Genomic DNA, 22435 nt, shown 5'->3' on the forward strand with positions numbered 1-22435 from the left:
ACATATAAATAAACATACCCTAGTTATGAACCCTTCCTGACAATTTTCCCTATACGAGAATAATCCCTGAACATCCTGCGACAAAATCAGGCTTAGACGTAAGCCTCCAAACAGTGTGTCCTGAAAAATGTAATTTAAGCATAAATACGGCAAATATTTTCAGCAAAAGGACAATATCATGTACCTAAAAATGCCTCTAAAATTCTGGCGTCAAACACAGCCCTTTCTAACACCATTCTTTTTGGTGTTTTTAGCATGCCAAATTAAAAGACACCCGAGTGACAAGGAAATTATGGCCGTAAAAAATAATACTAAAGTTTTTTGTTCAGATTTATGCAAATCTGTTCCTCGTGCTAGACAAAAGCTATAGCTTAAAATTTTTTGATGCCTTAGCTGTAAAAGTTGAGAAGAATCATTTTTGACAATTTTTTGACAAAGAGAATATCCATTTAAATGCGAAAAGAAACTATCAGAAAGTCCTTTCTTACCACCTTTTTATTCAATGAATAAATACACATAAAAGCCAAAACATAAAAATTTAATTGCACCCAAGTAACAAAACACAGAGGGAAACTTTATTTTTTCATCTTTAAAATTGTAAGTAGTTCGAAAGAATTAAATGCGTAAAAAATGACATTTCAGATTACCACACTTCAGGCCTCTCACCCAAGAAAATAATATGGCTCCATTATTTTTACAAATTTGTTTGCTTTCCTCCAAGGAAAGTCGAGGGGTAACATAATTTCTATCACAGGTATACAAAGCTTCGTTTCACCATCTCGGCATAAGAGCATTCGGTTCTACATCGCATCTCCCGTTATGTAAAACTTAGAAAAAGGGATATACAGAAAAGATACGCACAACTCAAAGCGTAATATTAGATTTTATAGCCTGGTGCCAAGGTCGGTCCCCAGGCATTTTTTTTTTTTAACTATTTCGCAAAACAACTGTAATAAGATTAAAACGTTATGTCACTGTACAGATATATATATATATATATATATATATATATATATATATATATATATATATATATATATATATATATATATATATATATATATATATATATATATATATATATTATAGTGAAAAGTTTTTAAAATCCTTAGTTTTGGTATTTTTATCAGAAAATTGACTCCCCCCCCTCATTCTGAGAATAAGCTATTTTTGTATCTTCATTAAAAAACTGAAGAAATCATTCGTTCCCCCTGTATTTTTGTGAATTAATGTCTCTGGACTACGCAAAGGAAAAACAGTCTTACTTTACTAAAAATCCAGTTAAAAAATGTATGTTGAGTTGAATACTATATATGTATATGTATATATGTATATATATATATATATATATATATATATATATATATATATATATATATATATATATATATATGCATGAATTTTCCACTTGTAAATCCTTGAAAGAATTAAATAAAAAAAACAAGTTTTTTTTAACTGAAAGTAAGGAGCGACATTAAAACTTAAAACGAACAGAAATTACTTCGTATATGAAAGAGGCTGCTTCCTCATCAACGCCCCGCTCTTTACGCTAAAGTTTGACTCTTTCTCTCAATTCTTCTTTTTAAAACAGTAAAAAACCTTTTGGTTACTATTGAGCCGGGTCGCTCCTTACTACAGTTCGTTACCACGAACTGTTTGAAATTGGAACGGTTTGTACTCCTTAGAAGATGACTTATTACTTGTTTTCCACAAAATGATAGTACATTTTCTCAGCACTATCTTTTCCATTATTTTTGATAAAATAATGTTATATTTTCTTAGTGCTAACAAACCGTCAGTAAGGAGCGATCCAGCCCGATAGTAACCAAAATTCTAAAAAAAAGTGATTTGTCCTATCCCATTTTTGTTTGTTATTAAATGAAAAGACAGAGAGCAAGAAACATTACCTTACAAATTGCCTTACAAATTGCCTTAGCAACGATTTGCTTAATAAATTTTCTTCCTTTTCTCTATGGTTTAGGGGGCTAATCAGACTTGTCTAGATCTAGCTTGACCTTCACTAAAGTTCTGGTATCAACAGAATGGAACGTTCAATCATAATCTATCAAACAGTTCGTGGCAACGAACTGTAGTAAGGAGCTACCCGGCTCAATAGTAAACGAAACTCTAAAAAACGGAATTTTGATGCTAAAAGATACATCAAAACAATCGGATTTTCATGCTGATTTTAAATATAAGATTGATCAAATTTAGTCTTTGTCATTAAAAGTTACGAGCCTGAGAAAATTTGCCTTATTTTGGAAAATAGGGGAAACGCCCCCTAAAAGTCACAGATTCTTAACGAAAATCACACCATCACATTCAGAGTATCAGAGAACCCTATAGCAAAAATTTGAAAAAAAAGCTCCTATCTACAAAAATGTGGAATTTCGTATTTTTTGCCAGAAGACAGATCACGGGTGCGTGTTTATTTGTTTGTTTTTTTTAGTTTTTTTTTCCCAGGGGTCATCTTATCGACCAAGTGGTCCTAGAATGTCGCAAGAGGAATCATTCTAACGGAAATGAAAAGTTCTAGTGCCCTTTTTAAGTGACCAAAAAATTGGAGGGCACCTAGGCCCCCTCCCAGGCTCATTTTTTTCCCAGTCAACGGATCAAAATTTTGAGATAGCCATTTTGTTCCGCATAGTCAAAAACCGTAATAACTATGTCTTTGGGGATGACTTACTCCCCCACAGTCCCCGGGGGAGGGGCTGCAAGCTACAAACTTTGACCAGTGTTTACATACATTAATGGTTATTAGGAAGTGTACAGACATTTTCAGGGGGATTTTTTGGTTTGGGGCTGGGGTTGAGGGAAGGGGGCTATGTGGGAGGATCTTTCCTTGGACGAATATGTCATGGGGGAAGAGAAATTCAATGAAAAGAACGCGGGACTTTCTAGCATTATTATAAAAAAAAGAAAAAATAAACATGAAAAAGTTTTTTCAATCGAAAGTAAGGAGTAGCATTAAAATTAAAAACGAACAGAGATTATTACGCATAAAAATACCTTAGCATAAAGAACGAGGTATTTAGGAAGAGATAAATACCTCGCTCTTTATGCTAGAGTATTTTTAGTAATTTCAACTATTTATTCTACGGCCTTTCTGATTCAGGGGTCATTCTTCAAGAATTGGGACAAAACTTAAGATTTAGTGTAAAGAGCGAGGTATTAACGACGGGACAAACCCCCTGATATACATAATAAAAAAATAAGAATATAAAAGTTTGTTACGTAAGTTAATTCTAAAGTTACGCATATTTTTTACTATTAAAAACGTTCGTTAAAAATTAAAAGCTCTAGTTGCCTTTTTAAGTAACCGAAAAATTAGAGGGCAACTAGGCCTCCTTCCCCCCCCCCTTATTTCTCAAAATCGTCTGATCAAAACTAAGAGAAAGCCATTTAGACAAAAAAAGAATTAATATGCAAATTTCATTTTCATAATTTATATGCGGAGAGCCAAAGTCAAACATGCATTAATTCAAAAACGTTCAGAAATTAATTTTTTTTTTACTGAAAGTAAGGAGCGACATTAAAACGTAAAACGAACAGGAATTACTCCGTATATAAAATGGGTTGTCCCCTCCGCAATCCCTCACTCTTTACGCTAAAATTTGACTCTTTACCACAATTCTATTTTTTAAAACAATTAAAAACTTTAGCGTAAAGAGCGAGAGATTGCGGAGGGGACAACCCATTTCATATACGGAATAATTTCTGTTCGTTTTAAGTTTTAATGTCGCTCCTTAATTTCAGTTAAGAAATTTTTTTTTTATTTAATAAAACTGAGGACCAAAGTTGTTTGACAGCTCAGCTTTTTGCTTTTACTTGAAAAAAATGCTATCTTCAATTAAAGAAGATATATATATATATATATATATATATATATATATATATATATATATATATATATATATATATATATATATATATATATATATATATATATATATATATATATATATATATATATATATATATATATATATATATAATATATATCTATATATTTATATACATATATATATATATATATATATATATATATATATATATATATTTATATACATATACATATATATATATATATATATATATATATATATATATATATATATATATATATATATATATATATATATATATATACATATATATATATATATGTATATGTATATAAATATATATATATATATATATATATATATATATATATATATATATATATATATATATGTATATAAATATATAGATATATATATTATATATATATATATATATATATATATATATATATATATATATATATATATATGTATATAAATATATATATATATCTATATATTTATATACATATATATATATATATATATATATATATATATATATTTATATACATATACATATATATATATATATATATATATATATATATATATATATATATATATATACATATATATATATATATATATATATATATATATATATATATATATATATATATATATATATATATATATATATATATATATATATATATATATATATATATATATATATATATATATATATATATATGACCAACTGTCTAGACAAGCTCTGATAAGAGTCAAATTCACTTTCTATGTCAATTAAAGGAAAAATCGGAGATTTTTAATAATAAGCAAACGAACTTCAGAAAATTAATTAAAAACACGTGTTAGACATAGAAAAATCAATGCTAAAAATGAACTGATTTAGTTAAAATTTGTATTTTATCTTATTAACAACCTTAAACTCTACTCATCGAGTCAAGGATCGTCACTTGAATCCCAATGCTCTTCCACCTCAAATGCAAAGAAATATCTGATGAAGTATAACTGTTACTTTTTCTTGTCTAAGAAGGGGGAACGCCCTTAGCATAATGCAAGGGTCAAAGACAGACTAGCGAAGCTAGATTGGCAAACCTTCCAGGTCAACTGTGTCGCGTACCAAAGAGATCGACTTAAATCCATGGGCTAATGCCAACAGCTAATTGCCATCACACACAGAGAAACGCACACGGGTAGACACCCGAAGATTACTGCTTCTATTTTATATTAATACCAAAGCTTTTTATGAGAATTGTCAAGTATAAAAACTTTGTATTTCAAATCAATTGCGTCTACCAGGTGTTGGATGACAAAAAAAGTCTCAAACTCGCATTAAAGACACAATAAATTAAAATACATCTTGCTCTTGTAAAGGCATCTAAAACTGGAGGGAAAGAAAAAACAGTAAAAGTAACAGAATAAGATCATTATGTTTTCAACTATCTATGTATTAAATTTACAAGACATTACAAATTGACCACTTGATTTTTGAAAATTTTTATTTGGGACAAAAAAGACCTCTGAGGTTAGGACATCCATGTAACGTTGAAAGAAACTAATGCAAAAGGACAAGCTTTACAAGGGTTAGCAAAAAAAATTTCTTAGCCATACGAGGCGCCCTTCGTCCACTCGATAGAATCAACTCTGACCATTCTTTTGTCGATGAGTAATGCCTATGAACCAAACTATTTATTATAGCAACAGGGATAAACAATTAATCTTTGTATACACATTTCTAATCTCGTTCCAGTATACTTTTTTCCAATTTACGGCCCTTTTTTTCCTGCTATTTTAGATAAGTCTTGGCAGCTGGGAAGATTTGCTTAGTATCATGCCTGGAACAACGCATTCGTGCAAAAGACAGAGACAGGCCACCAGGCAGAAATAAAAAACCATGAAAAGCTAATAAGTGAGGAGACTTAAGTCCATCCCTGAAAAAAACAAGAGCTAACAGCTCATGGAAAATAAGAGGATTTGTGCCTGTCGGGATTTAAAATAAGAGCTCTGAGACACGAGGTCCTTCTAAATATCAAAATTCGTTAAGATCAAATCACCCATTCATAAGTTAAAAATACCTCATTTTTTCTAATTTTTCCTCTCTTCAGCCTCCCAGATGGTCGAATCGGGAAAAATGGCTTTATCAGGTCAATTTGTCCCTGACATGCCTACCGATTTTCGTCGTCCTAGCACGTCAAGAAGCCCCAAACACAACAAAGCACTGGCCTCCTCCTAACTCCTCCAAAGAGAGCGGATCCAGTCCGGTTAAGTCAATCACGTATCTACGAGATTTGCTTATTCTACCCACCAAGTTTCATCCCGATCTCTCCGCTCTAAGGGTTTTCCAAGATTTCTAGTTTCCCTCCAACCCCCCCCCCCATGTCACCAGATCTGGTCGGGATTTAAGATAAGAGCTGAGAGAGATGAGTCCCTTCTAAATATCAAATTTCATTAACATCCAGTCACCCGTTCGTAAGTTAAAAATACCTCAATTGTTTCTAATTTTTCCGAATTAACACCCCCCCCCCCAACTCCCCAAAGAGAGCAGATTCAGTCCGGTTATATCAATCACGTATCTAGGACTTGTGCTTATTCTTCCCGCCAAGTTTCATCCCGATCTCTCCACTCTAAGCGTTTTTCAAGATTTCCCAATTTTTTCAATATCAAATTTCGTTGATTTGATCAACCATTCGTAAGCTAAAACACCTTTTTTTCAACTTTTCCTCTACCTCCAGCCCCCCAGATGGTCGAATCGGGGAAACGAATGTTATCAAGGCAATTTCTGCATGTCCCTGACACGCTTACCAATTTTCATCGTCCTAGCACATCCAGAAGCACCAAACTTGCCAAAGCACTGGAAATCCCACCAACTCCCCCAAAGAGAGCGGATCCGGTCCGGTTACGTCAATCACGCACCTAGAACTTTTGATTATTCTTCCCACCAAGTTTCGTCCTGATCTCTCAACTCTAAGCGTCTTCCAAGATTTCCTGCCCCCAGCCCCCTCCAACGACAAAGGTTCCAGTCGGGATTTTAAACAAGAGGTCTGATTTACAAGATCCTTCTTGTAACTCGATATCAACTTTTGTAACTTGATATCAATAAAATTTGATATCTATAATCAAATTTCATCAAGATCCGACCACTCGTTCGTAAGTTAAAAATACCTAATTTTTTCAAATTTTTCCGAATTACCCCCCCCCCCCCAGCTCCCCCAAAGAAAGCGGATCCGTTCCAGCTATGTCAATCACGTATCTAGGACTTGTGTTTATTTTTCCCACCAAGTTTTATCACCAAGTTTTATTTTCCAAGATTTCAGACTTCCCCTTCAACTCCCCCCAATGTCACCAGATTCGGCCGGGATTTTAAATACGAGCTCTGACATACGATATCCTTCTAAATATCGATTTCATTAAGATCACCCGAGCATAAGTTAAAAATACCTCATTTTTATGGCATGTGGTAATAATCAAGTGACATATAGCAATCGCAATTTCTATTGGTCTGTCGGTCTGTCTGTCCCGGTTTTGCTAGTTTAGGCACTTCCAGATAAGCTAGGACGATAAAATTTGGCAGGCGTATCAGGGACCAGACCAAATTAAATTAGAAAAAGTTGTTTTCCCGATTCGACCATCTGGGGGGGGGGGAATGGGGGACGGTTAATTCAGAAAAAATAGAAAAATGAGGTATTTTTATCTTGCGAACGGGTGATCGGATCTTAATGAAATTTGATATTTAGAAAGATATCATGTCTTAGGGTTGTTATTTTCCGAATCATTATCACCGAATCCGGAGACATTGGGGGGAGTTGGAGGGAGAAACCGAAAATCTTGGAAAACGCTTAGAGTGGAGGGATCGGGATGAAACTTGGTGGGAAAAATAAGCACAAGTCATAGATAAGTGATTGACACAACCGAAACGGATCTGCTCTCTTTGGGGGAGTTGAAGAGAGGGTTAATTCTGAAAAATAAGAAAAAATTTGGTATTTTTAACTTACGAAGGAGTGATCAAATCTTAATGAAATTTCATATTTAGAAGGACCTCGTAAATCAGATCTCTTATTTTATATCCCGACCGGATCCAGTGTCATCGGGGGAAGCTGGGGCAGGGAGAACCAGAAATCTTGGAAAAGGCTTAGAGTTGAGAGATCAGGATCAAACTTAGTGGGAAGAATAAGCAAATGTCTTAGGTACGGGATAGACGTAACCAGACTGGATCCGCTCTCTTGAGGGGAGTTAGGACGGGGTCCAGTGCTTACATATCTCAAGATACATAGCTGACATAACCGGACCGGATCCGCTCTATTTGGGGGAGCGGGGGGAGTTTAATTCGGAAAAATTAGGAAAAATAAGGTGTTTGTAACTTACGAACGGGTTATCAGATCTTAATGAAATTTGACATTTAGAAGGATCTTGTGCTTCAGAGCTCTGATTCTAAATCCCGACCAGATCCGGTAACATTGGGGGAGTTGGAGGGAGAAACCGGAAATCTTGGAACATGTGAAAATGGAGGTATCTTTATCTTACGAATGGGTGATCGGATCTTAATGAAAATTGATATATAGAAATCTTTTATGTCACAGATGCTCTATTTTCAATTCAAATCGGACCCAGGGACATAGAGGGTTGGAGGAGGGAAACAGAAATCTTGGAAAACGCTTAGAGTGGAGAGATCGGGATGAGACTTGATGGGAAGAATAAGCACAAGTTCTAGATACGTAATTGACATGATTGGAACAGATTCGATCTCTTTGGGGGGGTTGGGAGGGAGGGGGCGTTAATTCAGAAAAATAAGAAAAATTGTGGTATTTTTAACTTTAGAACTGGTTACCGGATCTGAATAAAATTTGATATTCAAAAGGAACTCATTTCTCAGAGCTCTTATTTTAAATCCCAACCTGATCCGGTGACATTGTGGGAGTTTGAGGGGGAAACCGGAAATCTTGGAAAACGTGAAAATGGAGGTATCTTTATCTTACGAATGGGTGATCGGATTTTAATGAAAATTGATATATAGAAAGTTTTTATGTCACAGATGCTCTATTTTCAATTCAAATCGGACCCAGGGACATAGAGGGTTGGAGGGGGGAAACGGAAATCTTGGAAAACGCTTAGAGTGGAGAGATCGGGATGAGACTTGATGGGAAGAATAAGCACAAGTTCTAGATACGTATTTGACATAATTGGAACGGATTCAATCTCTTTGGGGGAATCGGGAGGGGGGCGTTAATTTAGAAAAATAAGAAAAATTGTGGTATTTTTATTTTAAGAACGGGTTACCGGATCTGAATGAAATTTGATATTTAAAAGGAACTCATTTCTCAGAGCTCTCATTTTATATCCCAACCAGATCTGGTGACATTGGGGGGAGTTGGAGGGGGAAACTGGAAATCTTGGAAAACGCTTAGAGTGGAGAGATCAGGATGAAACTTGGTGGGTAGAATAAGCAAATGTCGTAGGTTCGGGATAGACGTAACCAGACTGGATCCACTCTCTTGAGGGGAGTTAGGATGGGGTCCAGTGCTTTGGCGAATTTGGTGCTTCTGGACGTGCTAGGACGATGAAAATTGGTAGGCGTGTCAGGGACCTACACAAGTTGACTTAATAAAGCCGTTTTCCCAATTCGACTATCTGGGGGGTGGAGGGAGAGGAAAAATTGGAAAAATTAGGTATTTTTTACTTATGAGCGGGTAATCGGATTTTAATGAATTTTGATATTTAGAACGACCTCGTGTCTCAGAGCTCTTATTTTAAATCTCGACCGGCATTAAGCATCTGATTTTCCTTTTAAATCAAGCCATTGATTCTTAGCATTTTGCTAGAGCGCATGCCATATGAGCTCTTGGCTCTTCCGGCCTCGTCACAATTTAATTTTTCCGAATTAACAGTCCCCCCACTCCCCCCCCCCCAGATGGTCGAATCGGGGAAACGACTATTTCTAATGTAATCTGGTCTGGTCCCCGATATGCCTGCCAAATTTCATCGTCCTAGCTTATCTGGAAGTGTCCAAACTAGCAAAACCGGGACAGACAGACAGAGCGACAGAAATAGTGATCGCTATATGTCACTTGGGTAATACCAAGTGCCATAAAAAAACAAAAAAAAAAAACGCCTGAAATTCTACTTGTATCTATTTTACTTATTTTTGGTTTTGCTTTTCATTGGTCCAAAGACGAAAGGATCGGCTTTGCCAAAAAGGGCAGGATAAATGTAGGGGTGTTCGAACCCCGACATCCCAAAACATTTTCAAGCTTTTTGAAATCTCGTGTCTCAGAGCTCTTATTTTAAATCTCGACCGGCATTAAGCCTCTGATTTTCCTTTTAAATCAAGCCATTGATTCTTAGCATTTTGCTAGAGCTCATGCCATATGAGCTCTTGGCTCTTCCGGCCTCGTCACAATTTAATTTTTCCGAATTAACAGTCCCCCCACTCCCCCCCCAGATGGTCGAATCGGGGAAACGACTATTTCTAATGTAATCTGGTCTGGTCCCCGATATGCCTGCCAAATTTCATCGTCCTAGCTTATCTGGAAGTGTCCAAACTAGCAAAACCGGGACAGACAGACAGAGCGACAGAAATTGTGATCGCTATATGTCACTTGGGTAATACCAAGTGCCATAAAAAAACAAAAAAAAAAACGCCTGAAATTCTACTTGTATCTATTTTACTTATTTTTGGTTTTGCTTTTCATTGGTCCAAAGACGAAAGGATCGGCTTTGCCAAAAAGGGCAGGATAAATGTAGGGGTGTTCGAACCCCGACATCCCAAAATATTTTCAAGCTTTTTGATTCTTTACATATTTCGCGATTCTTTAAATATTTCATTCCCATTCTATCGGGAAAGGAGAGAGACGGTGATCTGAAGACCTCTTCAAGAGAAAATTCTACCCGTGTATTTGGAGACGTTTATCTAAAAGTTGTTTAAAAAATTTGACGCAATTTCTTGTAAACTACGAAAAGCGTCCGTACCCTTTTTATACAGTCTAGGGCTATACGTGACATTAAAAGGGGTGGGGCTTATTAGGGGGCTAAGAATGAATTATCAAAAACATGAACAAAAACGAATATAAAACAAGAGCTAAGAGCTCATATGGCACTTGTGACGAGGTCGGAAGAGCCAAGAGCTCATATGGCATAATCTCAAGCAAAATTTTAAGAATCAATAGATTGCTTTAAAAGGAAAATCAGAGGTTTAATGCCCGTCGGGATTAAAAATAAGAGCTCTGAGTGACGATGTCCTTCTAAATGTCCAAATCCATTAAGATCCGATCACCCATTCGTAAGTTAAAAATACCTCAGTTTTTCTAATTTTTCCTCTTTCTTCAGCCCCCCAGATGGTCGAATCAGGGAAAACGACTTTATGAAGTCAATTGTGCAGCTCCCTGATACACCTACCAATTTTCATCGTCCTAGCACGTCCAGAAGCACCAAACTCGCCAAAGCACTGAGTCCCACCCCCTAACCCCCCCCCCCCAAAGAGAGCAGATCCAGTCCGGTTACGTCAATCACGAATATGTGACATTTATAAGCGTTTTCCAAGATTTCCGGTTTCCCCCTCCAGCTCCCCCCCAATCTCAACAGATCTGGTCGGGATTGGAAATAAGAGCTCTGAGACATGAGATCCTTCTAAATATCAAATTTCATAAAGATCCGGTCACCCGTTCTTAAGTAAAAATACCTCAATTTTTCTAATTTTTCCAAATTAACAACCCGCAGCTCGCCCAAAGAGAACGAATCCATTCCAATTATGTCAATCATGTATCTATAAATTGTGCTTATTCTTCCCATCAATTTTCGTTCCGATCACTCCACTCTAAGTTTTTCCAAGATTTCCCGTTTCCCCCTCCAAGTCCCCCCAATGGCACTAGATCTGTTCGGGATTTACAAGGAGAGTTCTAAAGCACAAGATCCTTCTCAATATGAAATTTCATTAAGATCTGAACACCCATTGGTAAGTTACAAATACCTCTTTTTTCTAATTTTTCTGAATTACCCCCCCCCCCACTCCACCAAAGAGAGCAGATACGGTCCGGTTATGTCATTCACTTATCTTGGACTTGTGCTTATTCTTGCCCCCAAGTTCCATCCTGATCTCTCCGCTTTAAGCCTTTTCCAAGATTTCCGGTCCCCCCCCTCAATGACACTGGATGCGGTCGGGATTTAAAATAAGAGATCCTTTCTTGGTAAGTTAAAAGGACCTCATTTTTTTAATGTTTTAGAATTAACCCTTCCCCCCCCCCCCAACTCCCCCAAAGAGAGCGGATCAGTTCCGGTTATGTCAAATACGTATCCAGGACTTGTCCTTATTTAAACAGTACAATAATCATTACTTCAACGAAATTCCACCAAGACCAGAGGCGGTTCATTGGGGCTCGGGGGGGGGGGGGAGAATGGGAGCTTGCTCCAGGGACAGAAATTTTAGGGGCGCAGAATATATATTTTCACATAAGGGGGGTGGGGTAAAGTATTTGGACAGTTTGAAGTCAGAAAACAATTCTTACTTCATAATATACAGAATAATTATACTAAACACACCTTGCATACAGACCCGCTACACTTTACCCCCCCCCCCTCTCCTCCTCCCTAATGTGCAATTATATAGCCAAAATTTGTTTTTAAAGTAACGAAGAAACTAACAAAGAAACCGGTCTGTTCTCGAGTTTTACACATCACAAACTCGAGTGAGTGGCGTATAACACAAAAGTACCAGAATTTTTCATGGAGAGAGACGGATTTCCCGGTATTTTTTAAAACGATCAGAAATTAAATATAAAAATACAAGTTTTTTTCAACTGAAAGTAAGGAGCAGCACCAAAACTTAAAACGAACAGAAATAATCACATATATGAGAGGGGCTGCCTCCTCCTCTAGACCTCGCTCTTCACACTAAACTTTTTTTCCATATAATTTTAAAATAAAGCTTATCATTCTAATTAAACGGCCATTGTGTTTCAGGAATCGTTCTTAGAGAATTAGGACAAAAAGTAAAAACTTTAGCGGGCAACTTTTGAGGGGGCAACTCCTCAAACACGTAATAATTTCTGTTCGTTTAAAGTTTTGATGTTTCTCCTTACTTTCAATTGAAAAAACTTGTTTTTTAAAATTTATTTCTGATCGTTTTTAAATATTACTAGAAAATCCGGCTCTCTCTCTCATGAAAAATTCCGGTGCTTGTGTATTATAAGCCACCCACCCTAGTTTAAGATCCGTAAAACTCGAGAACAAACCGGTTTCTTCGTCACTTCAGAAAAATTTGGGCAATATAATTGCACATTAGGGGGGGGAGTAAAGTCTAGGGAGCCTGCATGCAAAATGTGTTAGGTACAATTATTCTGCATATTATGAGGTAAGAATTATTTCCTGACTTCAAACTGTCCAAATACTTTACCCCCCCCCCTTTTCTGCAAATATATAGCCTAAATTATATATTTCCCACCTATTCAGTCAATTGCCTTTGTCTTGTCTCACATTAAGCTGAAAGAAACTAACGAAGAAACTGGTTGTTCTCAAGTTTAACACAACGAAACTTAAGTGAGTGGCGTATAATGTAAAAGTACCTTCCCCCTACAGAAAAAAACTCAAATAAAATTCTCATATTTGGAAAATCTTATTTTCCGCGGGGGGAATTTTCGGCGGAGGGTATTTTAAGTGGGGGGGAGCCTCGAACCCTTACATACAGAGCCAAAATATTCTTGTTGTTGCTTTTATATGTGGTTATGTAACTTTTCGCTCAACCACTTCCTACATACAGTTGTCATTTTCTCAGTCCTTGGTACTTTTAAGTATCAATTTATGGAAACGCCTCATCTAAAAAGTATATCTTAAAAGAAGGGTTTCGAATGCAAAGCAAAGTTTTCTAACAGTGCCAAAAACTTCGAAACTTTCAAAAAACCGCCAAAGCATTCCCAGTTATTCCTTAAATATTGATATATATATATAGCACAAATTTCAATACTTCCATCATTAGAAGCGAATACAACAAGAGCTAAGAGCTCATTTGGTACTTGTGACGAGGTCGAAAGAGCCAAGAGCCAAGAGCTCATATGGTATGAGCTCTAGCAAAATTCTAAGAATCAATAGATTGCTTTAAAAGGAAAATCAGAGGCTTAATGACGGACGGGATTTAAAATAAGAGCTCTGAGTCACAAAAGGTCCTTCTAAATATCAAAATTCACTAAGATCCGATCACCCACTCTTAAGTTAAAAATACCTCAATTTTTCTAATTTTTCCTCTCCCTTCAGCCCCCAGATGGTCGAATCGGGGAAAACGACTTTATCAAGTCAATTTGTCCAGCTCCCTGGCACGCCTACCAATTTTCATCGTCCTAGCACGTCCAAAAGCGCCAAACTCGCCAAAGCACTGAACCCCACCACCTAACTCCCCAAAAGAGAGCAGATTCAATCCGGTTAAGTAAATCATGTATCTACAAAATTTAAAAGCGTTTTCAAATATTTCCGGTTACCCCCTCCAACCCCCCCCCCCCATTGTCAACAGATCTGGTCGTGATTTGAAATAAGAAATCTGAGACATGAGTTCCTTATAAATATCAAATTTCATTAAAATGTGCTTATTCTATCTATCAAGTTTCATCCCGGTCTCTCCACTCTAAGCGTTTTCCAAGATTTCCGGTTTCCAAGATTTCTGTTTCCCCCCTCCAATCCTCTATGTCCCAGGATCCGATTTGAATTGAAAATCGAGCATCTGAGACATAAGATTCTTCTTTATATCGTGTTTCGTTAAGATCCGATCACCCATTCGTAAGATACCTCGATTTTCACGTTTTCCAAGAATTCTGGTTTCCCCCTCCAACTCCCACCAATGTCACCGGATCTGGTCGGGATTTAAAATGAGAGTTTTAAAGCACAAGATCCTTGTAGATATCAAATTTCGTTAAGATCTGATCACCCATTCGTAAGTTAGAAATACCTCATTTTTTCTAGTTTTTCCAAATTACTCCCCCCTCCAACTCCTGATCTCTCCGCTTTAAGCGTTTTCCGAGATTTACGGTCCCCACCCCCCTAATGACACTGGACCCGGTCGGGATTTCAAATAAGAGATCTGAGTTTCGAGGTCCTTCTAAATATGAAATTTCATTAAGATACGATCACTCTTTCGTAAGTTAAAAATACATAATTTTTTCTAATTTTTTTAATTACCCCCCCCCCCCCAACTCCCCCAAAGAGAGCAGATCCATTCCGATTATGTCAATCCCGTATCTAGGACTTGTGCTTATTTTTCCCACCAAGTTTCATCCCGATCCCTCCACTCTAAGTGTTTTCCAAGATTTTAGGTTCCCCCCAACTTCCCCTTCATTGGATCCGGTCGAAATTAAAAATAAGAGCTCAGAGACAAGATGAGAGCTCAAGAGCTCCCTCCACTCTAAGCGTTTTTCGAGATTTTTGGTCCCCACAAAACACTCCCCAATGTTACCGGATCCGGTTGGGATTTAAAATAAGAGCTCTAAGACACGATATCCTCCAAATATCAAATTTCATTAAGATCCGATCACTCCTTCGTAAGTTAAAAGTACCTCATTTTTTTATTTTCAGAATTAACCCTCCTCCCCCCAACTCCCCCGAAGAGAGCGGATCCGTTCCGGATATGTCAATCACGTATCTAGGACTTATGATTATTATTACCACCAAGTTTGATCCCGATCCCTCCACTCTAAGCGTTTTCCAAGATTTTGGGTCTCCCCCCAACTTCCCTCAATGTCACCGGATGAAGTCGGGATTTAAAATAAGAGATCTGAGACACGATATCCTTCCAAACTTCAAATTTCATTAAGATCCGATCACTTCGTAAGTCAAAAATACCTCTTTTTTTCTAATTTTTCAGAATTAACCCCCCCCCCCCAACTCCCCCAAAGGGGGCGGATCTGTTCCGGTTATGTCAATCACGTATCTAGGACTTGTCCTAATTTTTCCCACCAAGCTTCATCCCGATCCCTCAACTCTAAGCGTTTTCCAAGATTTTAGCTCCCCCCCCCTCATTTAACCCTCCCCCCCCCCAATGCCACCGGATCCAGTAAGGATTTAAAATAAGAGCTCTGAGACACGATATCCTCCCTAACTTCAAATTTCATTAAGATCCGATCACTCCTTCGTAAGTTAAAAATACCTCATTTTTTCTAATTTTTCAGAATTAACCCTCCCCCCGCCAACTCCCCTAACAGAACAGATCCGTTCCAGTTATGTCAATCACGTATCTAGGACTTCTGCCTATTTTTAACACCAAGTTTCATTCCGATCCCTCCACTCTAAGCGTTTTCCAAGATTTTAGGTTCCCCCCTCCAACTCCCCCCAATGTCACCGGATCTGGTCAGGATTTAAAATAAGAGCTCTGAGACATGATACCCTTCCAAACATGAACTTTCATTAAGATCCCATCATAAGTTAAAAATACTTCATTTTTTTCTATTTTTTCCGAATTATAAGAAAAGAAAAGCGGACACGGACCTCGTTTGAAATCAAAACTGATCTTATATCCTTTTGACACGCCATTACCTAATTTCAAAGATTGAAGAAAAAACGGTTTGGTACAACTGGATTTTCAAGTTGTGAATTCTAATATGCAAATCACGGAAACATCTAGAGTATTCAAATGCGTTCACCAATCGATAGAATAGAAGGGTTGCTCCATCCAAGGAGATGTACGTTGAATAAGAAATCCCCCACTGGATTTATTATTTATTTGAAAACCCTTCCGCATGTTTTTTAGAAACCAGAGTCACCTTGTCATATATAGAATTGAGTAATGGTTCACTCACAAGTTGATCACTGATTCTAGTACTTTTTATATAAAAACAAGACTATGGCTAGTGGCGATGTTAGATAATGCCGAAATATCTGACAAAATACAGTATGTCAAAAAAAAAAAATGAGAGCTAACGTTCAGTTATTACAGTTGGCAAGACTTAAACCCTTATATGCAAAACTATATAGCCTGAAAATTGCCCCCATCTCCTTAAGTAATCCTTGATACCCACCCCTAAGATTTATACCTGCGCACATCTACTTATAAGAGACGGTATTGTTTCTAAAACTGTTTTATTATAAGAATTTACGGCCAAATTTCTCATCCAAAAAAGAAACTCCCCCTTACCCATGATTAAATAAAAAAAAAAACAAGATTTTTTTTTAACTGAAAGTAAGGAGCGATATTAAAACTTAAAACGAACAGAAATTACTCCGTATATAAAAGGGGCTGTTCCATCCTCAATGCCCCGCTCTTTACGCTAAAGTTTGACTCTTTCTCTGAACTCTACTTTTTAAAACAGTCAAAAACTTTAGCGTAAAGAGCGAGGCGTTGAGGACGGAACAGGCCCTTTTATATACGGAGTAATTTCTGTTCGTTTTAAGTTTTAATATCGCTCCTTACTTTCAGTAAAAAAAAACTCGTTTTTTTATTTAATTTCTGAGCGTTTTTAAATTAAGGCAGGTTTTGGTTTTGGCTCTCCGCCAGTGAATAATTAAAACGAAATTTGCATATTACTTTATTTTTATGGCTAAATGGCTTTCCCATAGCTTTGATCGGACGATTTTGAGAAAAAAAGAGCGGGGGAGTAGGCATAGTTACCCTCCAATTTGTTCGTTATTTAAAAAGCAACTAGAACTTTAAATTTTTTTACGAACGTTTTTATTAGTAAAAATATACGTAACTTACGAATTAGCTTACGCAACGAACTTCTATATTCGTATGTTTACATTACGTACATGAGGGAATTCACCACCTCGTCAATACCTCGCTCTTTACACTAAAGCTTTAATTTTGTCCGAATTCCTTAAGAATGACCCCTGAAACACAAAGGCCGTAGAATAAATAGTGGAAATTAATAAAGTCACTTTAGCGTAAAGAGCGAGTTATTAGGAGGAGGTGAACCCCTCATATGCGTAATAATTTCTGTTCGATTGAAGTTTTAATTCTGATCCTTACTTTCAGTTAAAACTTTTTCAAATTTATTTTTTCATTGTTCTTTAAAAAAATGCTAAAAAATCCTGCACCCCCTTAATGGAAATTTTCTTCCCCCATGACAAATTCCTTCATGGAAAGATCCCCACGCATAACCCCCTCTCCCCAACCAAAAAATCCCCCTGAAAGCATGTGTACGCTTCCCAATAACCATTACTTTGTGTAAATACTGGTCTAAGTTTGTAACTTGCAGCCCCTCTCACGGGGACTGTGGAGGAGTAAGTCATCCCCAAAGACATAGTTATTAGGTTTTTCGACTATGCTGAATAAAATAGCTATCTCAGAATTTTGATCCGGTGACTTTGGGAAAAAAAAGTGCGTGGGAGGGGGCCTATGTGCCCTCCAATTTTTTTTATAACTTAGAAAGGGCATTAGAACTTTTCATTTCCGTTCGAATGAGGCCTCACACGACATTCTAGGACCAACGGTTCGATACGATCACCCCTGGGAAAAAAAAAAAACAAAAAAAAAAAACACGCATCCGTGATCTGTCTTGTGGCAAAAAAATGCAAAATTCCACATTTTTGTAGATAGATGCTTGAAACTTCTACTGTAGGGTTTTCTGATACGCTGAATCTGATGGTGTGATTTTCGTCAAGAAGCAATGACTTTTAAAGGGTTTTTCCCCTATTTTCGAAAATAAGGCTCGTAACTTTTGATGGGTAAGTCTAAACTTAATGAACCTTATATATTTAAAATCAGCATCAAAATGCGATTCTTTTGATGTAACTATTGTTATAAAAATTCCGTTTTTTAGAGTCTCGGTTACTATTAAGCCGGTCGCTCCTTACTACAGTTCGTTACCACGAACTGTTTGAAGATAAATTCCAGGAACTAGCTGCGCAAAGGTTATCTCCATTGAAAGCAAAATACTCTTGTATCCAACCTTAAATACAGAAAAAAATGTTCAAATAATTTATTCCATTAGTGTTTTCCCTGTTATCTGTTTAAATCAGAATCTCCATACTGCCACAGATGAAGGATGAGCGGAAATCTTCATCTAAAAAAACCTAAGATGTTTCTTCTTATTCTCTCCAATTTCTGACTCAGCGAATTTAATGCAACATATGTTTTCTTAATTATTGCAATCACTTTTCCTCAACTAGTGCTGTCAACCAGTACAGGGGAAGGTAAACAGGAAGGGTGTGCGAAAGCACAGGATAGTTGGCCCCCAACCCCCCATTGCGCTTCCTGGCTGAAGGGCCAAGAAACGGATATCAGGACCGCCGGTAGGGACTATAAAGTCTAATGCCATATTCTTTACCTTTTTTGTGACTAATTTATCATTAAGAACCATTGAGAAGGAAAAAAAATATTGTCGGTAAAAAAAAATTCAGCTAAAAAAAAGAAGAAATAAGTAACATACCTTCCCAGAGGTCTAGAGATTTGGAACCCCGCCTGACTATCAGCAAATCATAACGAACTTTTAACGTCGAAACACTTGACTGCGTAGGACCTGCTTCAATATAGATAGCAGCTGATCCACTATTACTAGCAAAACAATGAATCTTTCGACCATTCTCCTTGTTCATCAATGGTAAAAGCTTCTTAGAGCTTTCTAAAAATATCTTAATGTCACCAATAGGGCCAATAACTTTCAAACATCCCTAAAAGGAAAACAAATATAAAATGCTATATCCTCCTCAACGTAATGAGCAATTGTAGTCCAAAGTAGGCACATGCACAGGGGGAGAGGAGGGGAAGGGGGGTTCGGACCCCTCTTTTGGCGAGAAAGTAAAAATTGTAGTTTAGGCTTGCAAATAAAGGAAAGTTGGATCGTTAATCCCACATGCTGCATCTCAAATATAGACCTTGAAGAATCTTGTAGAGCCATTAGTATGATCAGAATTGGAAATCTTCCATCAAAAATGGTTCCGATAAAACATCAATACTGTGTGAAAAAAAAAAATGAAAGCGAATAAATCAACCTAATTCAGCAAAGTTTACTTAATAAAGTGTATAAAACTTATGGAGTTATCCTTTACTATGCAGTCCATTTTTCAAACCCAACGGCAATTGATTTCGTCGCAATTTTTCTACCTAATCTCTAATTTCAATATTTGAATAAACTTATACAGAATAGAATTTCTATTGAACAGGATTTAGTTTTAAAAAAAGTTTTCACAGCATGGTTGCCGAATTTGAATTTCGCGTCACAAATAGCACTAGTACATATAAATCGTATCAAAAAACGTTGCCATCGCTGATGTTCAAGTCAGTACAATATACATAAATAAAATGAGCCAAAATTTTTGTTGAAAAATCAAAAAAGAACAAAAACAACATAAAATTAATGACTAGTTTTCCTGGCTAGTATACAATTCAACAAAATTCGAAACAAAACTTTTGCATTATCTTTCATGTTTAGCAGGGACAGGAGTCAATTTGGGGACTTTCTGGAACTTTAAACAGGACGGTCTGTTGCGGGCGGGAAGGTATGGTTTGGGGATAATGGAACGTAATTAGGGAACAGACAAGGTCTTGGCACCAAAATGGAGGCACATGAGATTCCTTCTCGCGGCCAAAATGATGAGTTCCAACTTACCTAGTAGATAATGATATGGAACCTTCCCTTCAACATTTATGACGAAGCTTTGAATTTTCATTCCAACCATTCTGTTGCTGATTTGAAGGTGACGATAATGGCAAATATCTCCTTTTCCGAAAATTTCTAAACTGAAATCTATGCTTTCAGTGTTTAATGGATTTTCGGTAAAAATCAGTTTATAACAATTGTTATACAAATTTTAAACCATTTTTGCTAAAAAAAAAAAAAATAACATTACCCACGAGCCCAACGCTTTAAGGGGAGCCTGGTCGAATGGTTTCTGTACAAAGGAGAGGGAGGCAAAGAGACGAAGAAACATGTATGTTAGTTTGCATCCTTAGGTTTTTCGAATTCTAGAATTTTTCAGTATTCAACAGGGAAATATAGGGAGAATTTGAAACTGTTATTTCGCAAATATATTAAATAAGCTGCGAAGCAGTAATTTTTTTGTTTTAAGTTTCAACTTTGCTCTTTACTTTCATCGGAAAAAACTTTTTTTCAAAATTAATTTAGGCAAAGAGAACTAGGCCTATAGATGTACTTTAAAGAAGAACGCCCGAAGTTCAAGCAAACTCAAGCCATTCAAGGATCTTTCTAAGGAGCGGTTTAAAAATATAAAAAAAAAGAATCTTAGAAGGAAAACTAAAATACACACTTCTTTGTAATTCTTTTACTTTGAGTATTTAAGAAAAGTGATCACAAGATATGAATGAGCGGGGTCTAGGCGTTTACCCCCAGGAAAATACCCCACTTCCACGACCGGTTGGTCTCCAATCACTTTCGACTAATAAAAATGACTAGAAGTCTGAATTTCTGATCGAACGAGCATCCTCCCAAGTTTCTACGACCACGAGACGGAAGTGTGGATGAAAAAAGGCCAATTCCCCTCCTATATCGAATAAATTCTGCCCATTTTGGAGTTTAACGTTACTCTTTACTTTCAAAATAACAGCATAGACAAGAAAAATTCACAAAAAACAAGAGGGATTAAATATCAATTTCACATTTTTGGTGCGTTTAAAGAAATTGTACTCCTACTTCCCCAAAATTCTGGACACGGCCCTAGGGATTATACATCAATTTCTACCTCAACATTTCCCAAATATCTTCCTTAGAACTAACTTTGTATTTATCTGAAGGCTCAATGAGATTTAGGATGTTTTGGTCGAGACATTTTTAAGGTCGAAACAAATTTCACTGTCTTAGGTAAATTCCCTGTTGTTTTACAAATCCAGCTACTACTACTACTAATGGCTCACCGCAGCACCAAGCCACCTGAGGCCAACACACCTACGCACGCTCCTCCTCCAACCCAATCTATTCAAGGCCTCCCTCTTCACACCCTCCCAGGAAGTTCCCATTTCCATTAAATCTTTACTTATCGCATCCTTCCACCCCAGACGAGGACGACCTGCGCCAGACGGTTGGCCAAAAAGGACAATCTTCGGCAATCTGTCATCCTTCATCCGCTGAACGTGGCCTAGCCATCTCAACCTTTCTTTCATTATAGCCCTAGAAAGCGGGATTGAACCAGATTTTTCGTACAACCTACTGTTTGAAATACGGTCAGTCAGCCGTGTACCCAGAACAATCCGTAGGCAATTTCTCTGGAAATCATCTAGTAAATTTTCATCCGCTTTTCGGAGCGCCCATGCTTCAGAGCCATATTTCACCACTGTCATCACTGTAGCTCCCAATATTCTAGTCTTGGTTATGCTGACTTATCTTCCTATTTTTCCAAACTTTTTTTTTACTGTGAAAAAAAAAAACACCCTGAGCCTTGGCTATTCTACTTTTAACATCTTCACTGCTCCCACCGTCTTTACTAATAATACTACCAAGGTAAGTGAGGCTGCCCACCTGATCAATCTTTTCGTTGCCCAAAGTCATCTTCACTTATTCCTAGCCTTAGTGACTTACTAAGTCCATGAGAGTTTTTCGTCCCCATTTGATTATGTTGTCTCCAATTGCCTTTCCTGTGCTCCTTAATACAAAGTCCATCAAAATGATCAATATCAAGGGGGATAGAACACAACCCTGCTTGGCTCCTGATTTAATACAAAACCA

At 36.8% G+C, this 22435-nt stretch overlaps 1 protein-coding gene across 1 annotated transcript in view; it reads right to left on the reverse strand.

Moving 5' to 3' along the window:
- LOC136031103 (meteorin-like protein) overlaps positions 1-22435 on the reverse strand; it is a 133682-nt gene that overhangs the window by 63732 nt on the left and 47515 nt on the right. Inside the window, exon 4 of the mRNA XM_065710409.1 lies at positions 19187-19427. Within this exon, the coding sequence (XP_065566481.1) occupies positions 19187-19427 (241 nt within the window). The remainder of the gene's footprint in view (positions 1-19186; positions 19428-22435) is intronic.

This window comes from Artemia franciscana, chromosome 1, assembly GCF_032884065.1.
Source record: "Artemia franciscana chromosome 1, ASM3288406v1, whole genome shotgun sequence".
Classification (NCBI taxonomy): Eukaryota; Metazoa; Arthropoda; class Branchiopoda; order Anostraca; family Artemiidae; genus Artemia; species Artemia franciscana.